This window comes from Corvus hawaiiensis, chromosome 4, assembly GCF_020740725.1.
Source record: "Corvus hawaiiensis isolate bCorHaw1 chromosome 4, bCorHaw1.pri.cur, whole genome shotgun sequence".
Classification (NCBI taxonomy): Eukaryota; Metazoa; Chordata; class Aves; order Passeriformes; family Corvidae; genus Corvus; species Corvus hawaiiensis.
This window is the reverse complement of record NC_063216.1, coordinates 20516442-20530037: the sequence shown is the minus strand read 5'-3', so window position 1 is coordinate 20530037 and position 13596 is coordinate 20516442. Positions and strand designations below refer to the sequence as shown.

The 13596-nt window shown below is 42.7% G+C and overlaps 1 protein-coding gene across 1 annotated transcript in view; it reads right to left on the bottom strand.

Moving 5' to 3' along the window:
• Window positions 1-1518: 1518 nt before the first annotated feature.
• TMEM178B (transmembrane protein 178B) overlaps window positions 1519-13596 on the bottom strand; it is a 222052-nt gene continuing 209974 nt past the window's right edge. The window contains exon 4 of the mRNA XM_048300142.1: window positions 1519-11699. Within this exon, the coding sequence (XP_048156099.1) occupies window positions 11449-11699 (251 nt within the window). The 3' untranslated portion in view covers window positions 1519-11448. The remainder of the gene's footprint in view (window positions 11700-13596) is intronic.

Sequence of the window (13596 nt, the reverse complement as noted above, 5' to 3'; positions counted from 1 at the left end):
AGTGCTGAAAAGAGAAGGCTCCACCTGCAGCTGGTAGAACTTGTGAGGGGGCATCAAACCACTGAACAGAAGGTCTTTTCCCAGGCTTTTGGCTTCCCATCTCCAAAATGGCTATAATACCTACCTGCCTCAGACAGGTCAGATGGGACTTGTAAAACTTTCTAAAGATAAGTGCCAGATAAATGCAATGTATTGCTGCATTTCTCTGAATATGCCTGAGTATTGTGGCATTCTAGGTCTTTCTTAATCCAGCTTTGATGTGTTTGTACTGCACTTAGAGGAAACATAAACAGCTGGCCAAGATGTACCGGCATGACAAATGTCTTGTACCAGTCATATTATTTTACTTGGGAATGTCCTAGGAAAGTGCTGACATACTTCAATTTGCAGGCATTTAAGTGAATTATTATCCTAAACCTCCCAAACTGTCAATTAGAAACAGTGATGACTGCAACTTTTATCATCATCAAAGGATGATTATGGGAATTGCTTCATTTCTTCTGAGCAAGAAAAAAAAATCATAAGGAAAAAAAGACCAATGAGGAAGTCAAGAAAGGGAAACCCTCCAAAAAGTTTTTGCCAGTGTGGTAGCACATGGTTGGGCTGAATATTACCTGGGGCAGAAGAAATCCTGAAGAGCAAGTATCTTCATGACATGTACCTACTGTGGATGGTGGGAGTCCAGTGAGTCTGGTTTCCCCCTGCCCCTTGTACCCAATGCTTGTGCCCTCACACTGGAGTGTTTTGCCACATCCACACACATTTCCCATGGGCAGAAGCAGGGGAGTGAGAGACAGAGCCACATGCTGAACTGGCCAAGAGGTTCATGAGCAGCAGGGGAGCTTGCAGGGGAAGGTCACCCTGGAGCTGTGATGGCCTGAGAGCTCCACCCATTCTCCTTCCTCAGCCCCAGGATCACTCCAGTGCCAGGCATTGCTCTGTGCCATGGAGCCTGGGCATTCACTCCCAGCAGCAGTCACAGGAGTGGTTATGGCTTTTGTTAGGAGGTGAGACGGGTTTTTTGGAGAGAAAATGGAAAGTTATCCAAGAAGATAATCCAAGTGCATCATGGGGGTGAGAGGTCAGGCAGGCCCCTCTTGGCAAGCTACACCTTGGCAAAATGAACGCAGCAGGGAGAGAATGTGCATGGCTAGGCACACAGGACTGTTGTAAAGAACGGGAAACAAAGATAAACTGGTACAGAGTCACCCCTTAGAGCCTCCTCCCACATGATTTTGTGCATTGACTTTATCGCCTTTTAAAAGGAGGTTTTCTTTGACACTAAAACTCTGAAACATCTGAAAAATCCTTGTGGGACACAGTGAGTCAACAGTTTTGGCTTCCCATCTCTTCCCAAAAGAGCAACCTTTGAGAGTCCCACATCCCAGTACCCTCCTCATCCCTCTCACAGAGAGGGAGGGCAGGAGAGTGATAATGAGTATTTAGGAACATTCTGAAAAATCTTGCAGAAAATGATGCTGTATTCTTAAATTTCATATATTCTCAAGCTCCTCCTCATTTCCAGAGTTCACTCTTAAAGCCTTTATTTCTTTTTCACAGACATCTCAAATAACATAACAGTCACATATGCAAGAGCTGGTATGGAATGAGATTTAGAGAAAAATGTCTTTACAGGAAGCATGTCTGTATTCTCATACACAGGGAGGAAAAGGAAGAGAGGGAGACAGAGATATATATCTTACTCCTCAAAAAAGGGAAAGGGAGAACAGGAGAAGAATGTCAGGATGATACACTACAGCTTGGGCAAGGTAGTACCATGCTGAAAAATAACACTTGATCCCTGGAACTCAGCTTTATCTTCCACTTTCTAGCTAAAATCTTTCCTTAAGTACTAGTACACAGGATTGAATCTTCACTTTACAGGTCCCTGCAGGTCAGCTAAAGTTCCTCTTGTCAAAACCTTAACAGTATTTTTAAAAATAAAGTTATTCTGAGAGATTGGTGAAGATTGTCAAATCACTGACTTAAATCTAGTTGTAGAAACAAATAGTAGTGACCATACATTGGTACAAGATCCAAAGTTCATTAAACCTTAGAGTTTTCAGAAATCAGTTTAATTTTCCCACTCCTCTGTGTTTGTTTTATTCAGGTAATATATGGGACTACACAAGAGTTCCAAAGTTCTAATACTGGATTAAATTGCTGGTCCTTCTGGATAGACTCACTATCAATATACAATTCCAAATTTTGGCTCTGAGAGACTCTCATCATGAGATGGAGATGTACGTTCAGCCTTATCAGAGCAGCTTTCTGAATAATACAGCCACAGTTCATCCTCTTGTTGAGTCCTCAGTTTGGTTTTTCTGAGGACAACTATAATCCCAACAATAAGGGATGAAATTGCAATCTCTTTAATCTCCATGTAAGCTGTTTGTAAAGCAGTTATTAACATTGAAAAAAAGAATATGAAACTACCCAGACTGTATCTTGAAGGAGAATTTTTTGATTATCACTACCAGCTAGATGACTTTTTCAGGGATAAAGCAAGAAAAGTAACCTTTGAACAGCTCAGCTGCTCAAACTCATAAGATGTAAATTCACTCTTTGAACTGCTTCAGCAATGCCCAGGACTGGCGGAGAAAGGTGAAGAGTTCAGACCAAAGACCTCTGACCTCCAGCACTGGGACCACCCAGTCGTCCGTGCCTGGAGGCCACCACAAGGCACTCACCTCAAATGCTATTTCCAGGGGTTGGGACAAGCCCTATCCTTTGCAGTCATGTTGCATTTTGGCAGGGATAGGCTATTGTGAACATCTCTTTTTGTTCCAACAGGCTTTCACAATGAACACCTCTGTTTTACAGGTGAGCCCAGGACACGCACCCAAAGCACACAGACACAGCTGATCTCCATATGGATGCTCTTCTGCACTAGGTACCTGATTCACCTCACCAGGATTTAAGATCTTTTAAGATCTTGTGATCACCCAAGATAGGTGAGTGGTCACTCCATGAAGCAAGAAGGAGCTCCTAAAGGTGACTTAGATGTCAATTTTGCTGGGTCACCACCTGTAAGCAACTGTCTCTCTTCACTGCCTGTACAAGAAGCCAAGGGAGATGAGCCCATTAACATAATGACCTCAGTTAAGTGCCGAAGGTTAATGGGGACAAAGGCAGGTCAGAAGATCCCGGCCTTTGGGCAGCTCAGTGTCACCCACAAAAGTGCTTCTCCCAAATGTACACCTAATGAGAACAACAGCATCCATACAAGGGCCTCCCAATAAAGGACAAGAGAATCAATTGAGAGAGCTAATGCTGAACAGAATTCTACCATCGCTTTTTCAGTCTATTCCTTTTCCTTAAAAAAGCCCTTGAGACCCAGTCCTTTGACTGGATGTACATGTGTGGATGTGCATGCTGCCGACTTTAGTGTGGTACCCCTCCTCAACTGGTGCAATGGCAAAATTAGGATTTTCCTGGGAAATAGTACTTTTTCATTTGTTTTGGTTTAAATCTGAGATATGTGAGGATTGTGAAAAAGAAACAGTCCTTTGCCTGAAATTCTGTACATCAACCTCAGGTTATTTCAGGCAATCATGAAGATATGGACATTTTTCATAAATTTACAAATATATATACAAATATACACATATTTACAAGTATATGTGTGTCAGCCCATGGGCTACATTTACTACTGATTTATTCCAGCCACACACAAGTATAATGGTTGTTTTTTACAAAAGGAGATTGGTAGAAAGTTAGAGTGACTTAGCAGTGACTTTTCCTGCATCTATGCAAAAGATCCTTAAGTGGGCTGACATGTAAGTGCAGCCCCCTTACCTAAGTCCCCTCATCACACATACACATAAATAGGACCCAGTCTTATATCTGCTAATGAAGCACATTTCTCCTTGATTCCAATGACCTCTAATCAAAGAGAATTTTACTTGAGAATGAACTGAAAGTTCAAGCCCACTTTAGGTACAGTTTACAGTTTCCAAAGTTGTAAAGTCTGTCATACTAAGCCTCAAAATGCTCTAAAATAATTTAAGTTAATGCAGAAAAATACCTTCAAAAGTTCCCAAATATGCTTTTCTGTGTAAGTAGGGGAAATTTTGTCCTGCAAAAGATCAAACCACAAATACATAGATATAAACACTCTAAGTGATGGAAATTGCAAAGTAAAAATAGTAACAGTTTAAATTAGATATCTGTGATTGCTGTTGGTGCCCAGGAGTTATAAATAATTCAGTATGCTCTAACTGAATAGTCTAAGGCTGCACTTTTGTTGTTTTGATTACTCAAACATTTTTCTTATGATCTATATTGTTAATAACTCTGTAAAAAAAATACAGCCTTATGCTCTACTGCCAGAAGAAAACTCTTCTTGAGATAAAACATCACAAGAGCTTAAGCAAATTAGGAGCATATATGTTTTTTTAAAAAAAATATGTAGGCACCAAAGGTATTTAGTGTTTTATTCACCATCTAAGGAAGAATTGGATGCTGAGGCTGTTTTGTGTATCTGGCCCCATGAGACTAAGACATGACTGATTCACACTCCTTGGAGTCTACATCATTTTGAAACTGGGGCAAAATCCTCAGGTTTTTGAAGACATTATTCTTTATTTCACCTACTGCAGAATCACTGTTACTGCTTGGGTATTTCTGACCTGCCAGCATAGTAACAAGGCCACTTGAAGGAATTGCCTTTACAGAGGTATTCCTGTGTCCTGCTGCCAGAGGTAGGGCTCAGATCCACGGGATGTGAAGCTCCCTGCTGTGCCCAGCAGCTTTAACTGCAGTCTTCATGCTGCTGACAGCCCACACAAACCCTCTGTAGACTCAGGGTGTCCTGCCATAGCACTGCCTCTTGGCACAGTGGGATTGTTACACTAAGAGATCATAAACATTTCTGCTTTGGAGGGGATACATTGGCAACTCTTCCTTAAATATCCAAATACTTTTTGATGGAAAATACCAAATTTACCCCAGTTGTACTGTGCTTCCTCATGCATCTTCAGCAGAGAGTTTCCATGTGATCTGCACGCACAACCTAACACAGACACAGATGGCATCTGAATTGCATTGCGACTCCTGAGTTGAGTATAAAAGAATGGAAAACAATTATGCTGCATTTTGCTATGTATTTTCTCTCTATGTAGGACACTTTTAAAGGTTCCTGGCATCCACATCTTGTGGAATGTGCACATGTGTGTGTTTAAGGAAAGAAGGGCATGAGGGTGCCCATGTGAACACACTGTATGCAAGAAAACTTTTGAAGTCAGTTTTTGCCACTGTGCAGGAGTGTTAAATCAGTGAAGGAAAAATATAAAAGTGCAGTCCCACAAGGGACTGACAATTCCTGCTGATGATGCTGTGGGTGACATTGGATTATCCTCACAGAATTCTACCAATTTTGACCTATAGCAACTGCTGTTGGGTCTCCTTTTTTTCACTCCCCCACTTTCCCCTGGAGATAACCTATCTGAGACTGATATTTTCACTGAAAGTCTTCCCTGAGCAAGGGAAGGACAATTGATCTGTGATTCTGGAGTGCTTTACTAGAGGTGACCAGCATTTCATTTCCCTGTTGCAGCCTATACTGAGGCAGTCATCCAGACTCTTTCTCCAAGCTAAATCCTAAACATGTGCAAGGCGTACTGCAATTCAATTGACAGCACAGTACCAGGCTCCAGTTCTCCCACTAATGTCAACAAGGAGCTTGTCAGAGCCCCCGGGCACCAGCAGCATTTGTTGTAAAAAGGTTGCAATCTATAACTAAGGCTCTGAAGAAGGCTGTAGGATTGGGGTGTAGTGGGGCAGACAGGATGGAAACCTGAAATCAGAGTTGGGGGCTGAAAGGGAGGGAGGGGAGGTAGCATCTGATGACTTTCTTTCTAAAGCCAAAGAAGAGATACTGTGAGTGTGCAAGCACACATTTCATTTTCAGTGTTAACCAAGACAGCACTAAAATATTTTCTAAGGCACCTGAGCTTTCTATGAACCTCAACAGACTATGGAATAGTTGCATTATATTCCTGGCTGTAACTGGAAACAGTGGGACTGTAAGTTTTGAGCTAAGCCCTGGTTTTTGAGTTTTCACCTTAGACTGGCAGAATCAAGATTTTATGGATCTGGCCTGGAGTTTGCAATCAAAGTTTAGGCTTTTTTGAACTTTGGTTCCTGACCTTGGAAATTCATCTGTCACTAATCTTTGCATGCTGTTTGTGTTTCATGCCCATTTTTTACTCTTTTGGTACCTGGCAAACATTCAGAGCTGTCTCAGTTTTTCACCTTGAGTCTTCCCTTGCTGGCTGGATGAGCACAGCAGCGTGGACCACGAAGGAGTGGGAAACCTGGGAGCAAGGAAATGCAGTGTTGGTTCTTGTGAATGTGCCTGAGCACTCCTGTAGCCCTTGTAGGCCTATGTAGAGACACACAGAAGAAAGGGCCTGAATAATGCATGTCTTTATTTAAGCTATACTTGGTAACATATTCTTTTCCCTCCATTTTGCTGCTGGCAGTTAGTGTGGCACTCAAGAATTAAGGACAGATTACAGTGATTTTCTTCTGAGCTCTGCTTATCAGTGGGGCTCCAGGGAGGAGCCTGATTTGGAGGTGCTGCATGGTGGGTAAATGGACAGCCGTGGAGACACAGTCTTCCAGGAATGCTTGGGAACCTGAGATCCCCCCTGCACATCAATCCTCTCCTTCACCAACTTTGCTTTATTCACCATCCAATGAACTGCACAGCTAATGTGCCATAGATAAAAATGGTCCCAAATGAATTGCATGCACCGGAAAGCGGAATACCTGCACTCTCACAATTCACTCTGGGAAGGATGAGGATCCTCTCTTTAGAGGACTCTGAGGATGCTTTTCTCCCCTTTCATTTGTTATTGCAGCTGGAATAACATTTTAAAAAGTAATGACAATTTTTCAAAAGCAATATTTCAAAGAAATTTCTCTGGTCACTGGTGGTTTGTGATCCACTTGCAACTGGGGTAGAAGGAAAAAAAAAGCCCAACTAGAAGAAGAACTGGAGGGATTGTAGTATTTAAATGAGGAAAGATAAGTTGTGTGTTTGCAGAGAGCAAGAAGGGATAGATGATATATACAGGTGGCTAATATGGGTCAGGAAATTTAACATACAAACAGCTTTAGCTTGAGGAAGGAGGTGTCTATAGGGTACATAGGATACAGGGCACATGTGCTCCTGCCACACAGCCCCTTCACATGTAGTGTCCCAGCAGGGACAGACAGCAGAACCCCTGTAGCTAACTCGTTACAGTCACAGGGCAACACAATGGAGTCACTACACACAAAACATCAGCCTGCAGATCACAGTGGCTTGAGCCAATTCATCCTGCATCCTTAGGATGGGCATTTTAGGATATCTGTGTTCACTGCACTCCAGTGGCTCTGTGGTCTCTGGAGCATAGAGATGTGTTGTCCCAGAAGTGCAACATGAAAGGCTACATGTGGGGAAGAGCCTGCCAAATATGGATCCTGTATTTCCACCTCACAGAAAGGGAGACCAAGAACATACTGGTTGCTCAGGCTAGGACAGAGTGTCACCTGAGCTACAAGGGAATGATGGGAAAAGAAGAGCGTGGGCTGGACTCTGCAGGAAGCTGAATGTCATCCAGGAAAGCACATTCTTGACTTTAAGCATATGAGTAGTCAACCAAAGTTAAGGGGATTAGTCACATGCTCCAAGTAAAGCACATGCTTAGGCACTTGGCCAGAGAAGTTCTGAGGGAAAGGGTCAAGCCCCATGATGCTGGGATCACTGATAACAGATTTCTAATTAGGTGCTCCTCCAACTAAGAAACCACGCACTAGTCAAAAAGCTTCCATTTCTGTTCAGAAAGATACTTCAAAGCCTCCCTGAAATGCAGAAACTCAGAGTAGTTGTGAGTGTGCTTCAGCTCACTAAGCATCACAAATTTGGATCTGGATGTATTCTGGATCAACCCTGCTCTAAAGACAAGTCTGAGCCGACAGAAGGCGTGGTGGGGCTGAGACCCCTATTCAGGGGTATGGAAGCACATAGGACTCCTCCCAGTTCTTTGAGAAGCACAGAGGGAAGATCACAATCTCCCAAAAGGGTTCTGCCCTTACTTAAAGCAATGATGAGAGAACTGGTGTTTGGACAAATGGTCCTTTTGGGGGTCCAGTTGGAGATTAAGGTGATATGATCACCTGCTGCTTCAGACATTCCCATAGCTTTTAAGATGCTCCACAGCCACACAGGCCTTACAGACTCTATGCTAGAGCAAATGGAAATCACAGAACTGGCCCAAAGATTCAGGGTCAACACTTTTCTGTTGTAAATAAAAGTAATCATAACCCTCTTCACCACTGCCACACACAGACGGACACACAGGCTTATATACAGCTTGTAAACCAACACCATCAGAGAATACTTCATCAAGGCAAAACTGTTTTTATGCCAGCTGCAGAAAAAAAGGAAACCTTTGAAAATCCATCAAACAGCAAAATTACTTCCATTTCTTTAAATCTTCCTGCTGCACCTCTTTCAAAACTGTATCTGTAGAAGAATACGCCCTGTGAACACTCATGGACCACACACATCATCGCAGGAGCTGCTGTACTGCTTTGCCTGCCACAGGGCCTGATAGTGGACTCCAGATAGGTACCTCTGAGAATCTGGTTTACCTGTGTCACTCCAGATATCTGTATTCACATGAAACACCTTTCCTATCGCATTCTGCACTGCAGAGGAGGAAGAAAGTTTGCATTCAAAGCTGTTTTAATGAAACAGCTGTAATTTTCCTAATAATTTCTTACCGAGAAGTTGTTTCTTTCAAAATTTTTCATGCTTTGAAGAAATGGACAATTTTTATAGGTCTTTTTTGGTTTCCAGTTATTGGTTTTCTGCATTCAGGTTTCATTTAGCTTTCCAAGGCTGTTTTTGTTTTAAATTTCCTTCTTCTGTTCAATGGTAATTCATCAACCTCCTTACCAAGTAGGCACTTGCAGTCAAATGATTTCAAAACTTTTCAAAACCACTCTATTTGAGAACCTTCCCAGAAAAAAATAAATAAAACAATCTGCTTTAAAAGGAAGTTTCTTCAAAAGGCTTGTATTTTCAACTCGAATAAGTAAGTAATTTCTCTGGTCACATCTAATGGAAAATGAAATTGTGAAACTTCAGTTGACAGGAATGGCACTTCAGTGGCAACACACTGACTTAGCAGCTGGCATTGGCATGTTTGGGGAATCTGTAGACAACAGAAAGCAAAAGCTAGGTAGTTGAGCAAGAATGGAAGAAACCCAAATCTACCCTACTCCAACATGCCCTCCAGAAACTTCATTTCTTTGAGCACTGTTAATAAAGCTACATGTGTAAGAATTATTTGTTAGCTGGATGTTTTTAAACCAAGCAATACTGTTTTTCACCAGCTGTGTAAATGGCATGACCTGGAAATTAATGCCTGCATTTCTGTGCAGCAGGCACAGGCTCCTCCTCCTGGTGAGATTTTTTTAGATGGAGAATATGACTTTTTATTGACTTATGAGGACTGATACCATGCAGCTATCACATAAGAAAGGATTGCTGGTACTTTCCCTGAATTAAGAGCATGTTGGGTTGGATTGGTTTTGGGGAGACCTTTTTTCTTTGCCCTGTCTCCCTTTGCCTGCATATTTGTCAGTGGTGCCCTCACTCCTATATATGGCAATTCAGTTATCCTTCTTCAGAGGCCCTTTGGCTACATCCTTGGCCCTTCTTCCCCACCTTTCCCTCAGCCACTGGTACCCTGCAAGGACCCATTGTCCTCACAGCCAAAATGCTTTGCTTCCTCTTACGGCACTCACCCACCTCTCCAGACTTAGCTGTTCCTTTAGCTCTTCTGGGACCTATGACCTGAACGATGGGAAGAGCAGAGGGAAGGAAAAAGGAGACAATAGGAAGAGGAGTAGCAGGAAAAAGAGAAAGACCAAAAAAAGAGAGAGAGTTCCATTTGCAGATTCACAGTTATATCATACAATGCTTAAGCTCATGGGAAATGGATCTCTGTTCTCTGCATCTGACCCTTTCACATCCATCTGTACACAGTTCTCCCAGATGGAGAGAAATGTCCAGTGAACCAGGCAGTTTCCAAAGACAAGATGTGGGAAGGTCTTATTTGGCATACATGAACAAAATGAGAGGCATCTCTTACTTCTCTCTTACAGAAATTAGCTCCCTTTCCCTCCTCCACAATGGCTTTTGCCCAGTTGTCTCAAACATCCAAAGCAGAAACTTCATGAAATCCCATTCCAGCAAATCCCTGGGAAGAACAACTACCAGGCCTCCCCCCACCTCCCTTCTCCTTGGCCAGTCTTCCCCTGGATCCACCATCCCGAAGCTCCGTGAAAAAAAAAACAACCTCTTGAAATCCACCAGAGAAGATGCGCTGTCTCCGACCTGACGGCTTTCCTCCCACTTCTGCCGTTGCGGTGCCTCAGTCTTGGGCCACAAACACAGCATGGATGGTTCAGTGGACAATCACATTGCAATGTTTTAAATTTTTCTTTTTTGTTAAAAAAAATAAATAAAGTAAGAGGGAAGAAAAAGTTATACACACATGTATCACAGCATTTTCAAAAGGCCTTCTGCTGCATTTACATTAGCAGTTCAGCCTTGGTTGTAAGCCTGGATGTAAGGCAGCTGGAAGATTAAAACCGCATTGTTGGAAAGTCCGCTGAGATGTCCTCTTGGAGTTTTTTATTGTTTTCTGGTTTTATTTTCTTAGATGTATTTTATTAATATTAATTATTATCATTATTTTCACTTGTTTGCATCTCTCTAAAGTTTGGCAGGCAAAGAGAAAATGCTTTTCTACTTTTCCTCACACATTCTGTCCATTTTGTTTTCTGCGTTTTAAGGAGAAAAAAAAAAAAAAACCAAAACCCCAAAACCAATGACAGGACAAGCTCCTGTAATTTTGTTTTAGAAAGAAAAAGAAAGTGGATGGGTTTCTCATAATAGCCTTGAGGAGGTACGTTGCTGAAGTGGCTCAAATGCTTCATTTGTTCCTTTGCTTTCTGTTTGCATTTTCCCTTCTGGCTGCAGTGGACATGCTTTTTGTGTCATCCCCCCCATGCCTCTGCCCCCACCATGTCCTGTACAGATTCTGGTTCCAGATTCCCCACATGGATCCCCTGTTCCCCCTCCCAAATGGCAGTAGGTAGATGCAACTGTAGGTTCATTTGACCTCTAAGGTATGATGCTGAAGTTAAGAGTTGGATGGAAGAGCCACGTGAGAGAAAAGCTTTCCCATCGCTGTGAGAAAGAATGAAGCAACACAGAGTCCAGTGGAGATGTGAGTGCCATGTTGGACTCAGCTCTACCTTGGCACTGGCATTAATTTGAGATTTTATATATATATAATTATATATACATATATATGCATGTATAGGCATACATAGGCATATATATATATATGTCTGTGTGTGTGTACTTGTTTGCTATTTGTTTTAGCACACTGTCCCATTCTCAGGTCTAGATTTGGGGCAGTTGGTCCTGGGGACAGGTTGGACAGAAGGGGCCAGAGTGCAGAAGAAGCCAGAGATCAGAGTGAGGCCCAGGCCCCCCCACGCACAGAACATGGACCAGCCATAGCCATGGCTGATGTCGTCGGGAAGTCCGTACAGGTAGCGGGGGTAGCGGGAGAGCTCAAAGTTGATTCCAGCCACGCACGTGCACAGTGAAATGATGCAGAAGGTTCCTGGAGGAGAGTGGGAAGGGGAGAAGGAGGAAGGAAAAAAACAAAGAGAAGTTAGAAGAGTGATAGACATACCCCTTTCCAAGCTGCCTGAGAAGAGCTGGTGCAAGCGGTAAGGAAGTGCCTAAAGGAAGATGTTTGTATAGAGAATGGCTTGGTCTGGAGGCTCCACGGGGAAAGAACTGAGTGCCACCAGAGCCTTGAATATTGATCTGCTGCTGAACAGAGCTGTATGGAGAAACTTCAACAGGAACAGTTTTTCATTATGAGCACTCCCTTGGGAACCAGAATGCTTCCTGGAACCATTGATTTTTCTGAAACTTTGCTTTAGACAAATACAGAGTGAATAATCTTGTTTTGACATTTTTGGGAGGGAAAATAACCTTGAATTTTTTGTTTGATTCTGATTTTTCAGTGATAGACTTTATAGAATATTAAAGTATACTTGACATATTCTGGCTCTGTTGAAATATATGTTTAAAATTACATGGGAGATTTTCTTCATGCTTTTCTTATACCAAAATACAGAATTTTTCATTATACAGTCTCCTTTTAAATATCACTGTAAAAATCTTTAAATCCTTCACAAAACTCAGATTCTGCCCTCTGCATGACTCCAGTTTCAATCTAGATGCCCTCTGAAGTGTTGCTGAAATCTTCAAAATATCCTGTTCTTGTTTTCCATCTCTGCAGCAATATTTCATTTCTTATTTCTTCCTGAGAACACTGCGAGGACAAACTTCATAACTCTGTCAGGTGGTGTTATGGAAAGACACATGTATTAGATGAGCTGAACTTTATCCCACCCAGATGAGTCTAATTTTGGTTTTTGGCCTCCAGCTTCATCGAAGCTAAACTCTGAGCTCCTGAAATGTCACAATTTTCACCCACACACCAAATAATGGATAGATACAGATGTTACACACCTGCCACAAGAGATAACGACTCAAGTCAGCGTGAAGTTGGTATTTTATTTTTCCTCTCTAATTCCTCCCTTTGTAGCCTCCCTGAATTGCCTGGAGAGCCCTGGGCACAGAAGGCAACCTACGGGACTCGTGCTACAGGACACACACGGTCAGTCCTGTGTGTCCTCTCTCTGTTCATGCATGGATCAGTAACAGGTAAAGTGTGCTACCTGCACAGCACGTCCTGCATCTGTTCACTAACAGCTGCTGGTGACAAATCTCCTCTTCTCCCTGGTCCCATCCCTGAACCAGCACAATCTTCCAAAGCAGTCACAGTCAGCCTAGTTTCAGTGACAAGCTCCTGTCTTCTGGTGTCCTTCTACTCTTTCCTGCCCCTGGTCCTGCTTCTCTTCTGCAACACTTATGCCGCTATTTCTCTGCTGCTTTGCTCTGTTTAGTTGCAGTTTCATTGAATTTGACACTCCCCACTCTGAATACAGATGTAAGATTATTTGGTGAATTCACATGGAATTTGGTTCAGAAACTGGGAGCATTTTCAGGAACATATACACATCACCAAAGTGTGTGCACTTTCCACTATACCCACCTCCTTTATTTAGTAGGAACATCATATAGCCATTGAATCTACAGGCAAATCTCTGTCATGGACCTACTGTGAGATCACTGTCACAGTTCTCCGTTCCCTCTTCTGATCACTGCTGTGTCTGTTTGGATGGTCTTTTCTCCACTGTATTTTGGAATGTCACTTGTAGATAGTCTCTGCTGTAAAGGTCAGGTGCCTTCCCTAATGCCAGGTACAGCAAATACTCATATTATGGGAGTGTCAGTGGGTACCAGCGAGGACCAGTGAGCTGCAGCAGTAGGTACTATGCCTATTTCATTCAAAACAGCCTTCTTGCCTCCCACCAGCACCCCATCAGTCTGCAATCAGTGATCTGGATTCTTGCAAAAGCCTTGTGAGATCCCAGGCTCTG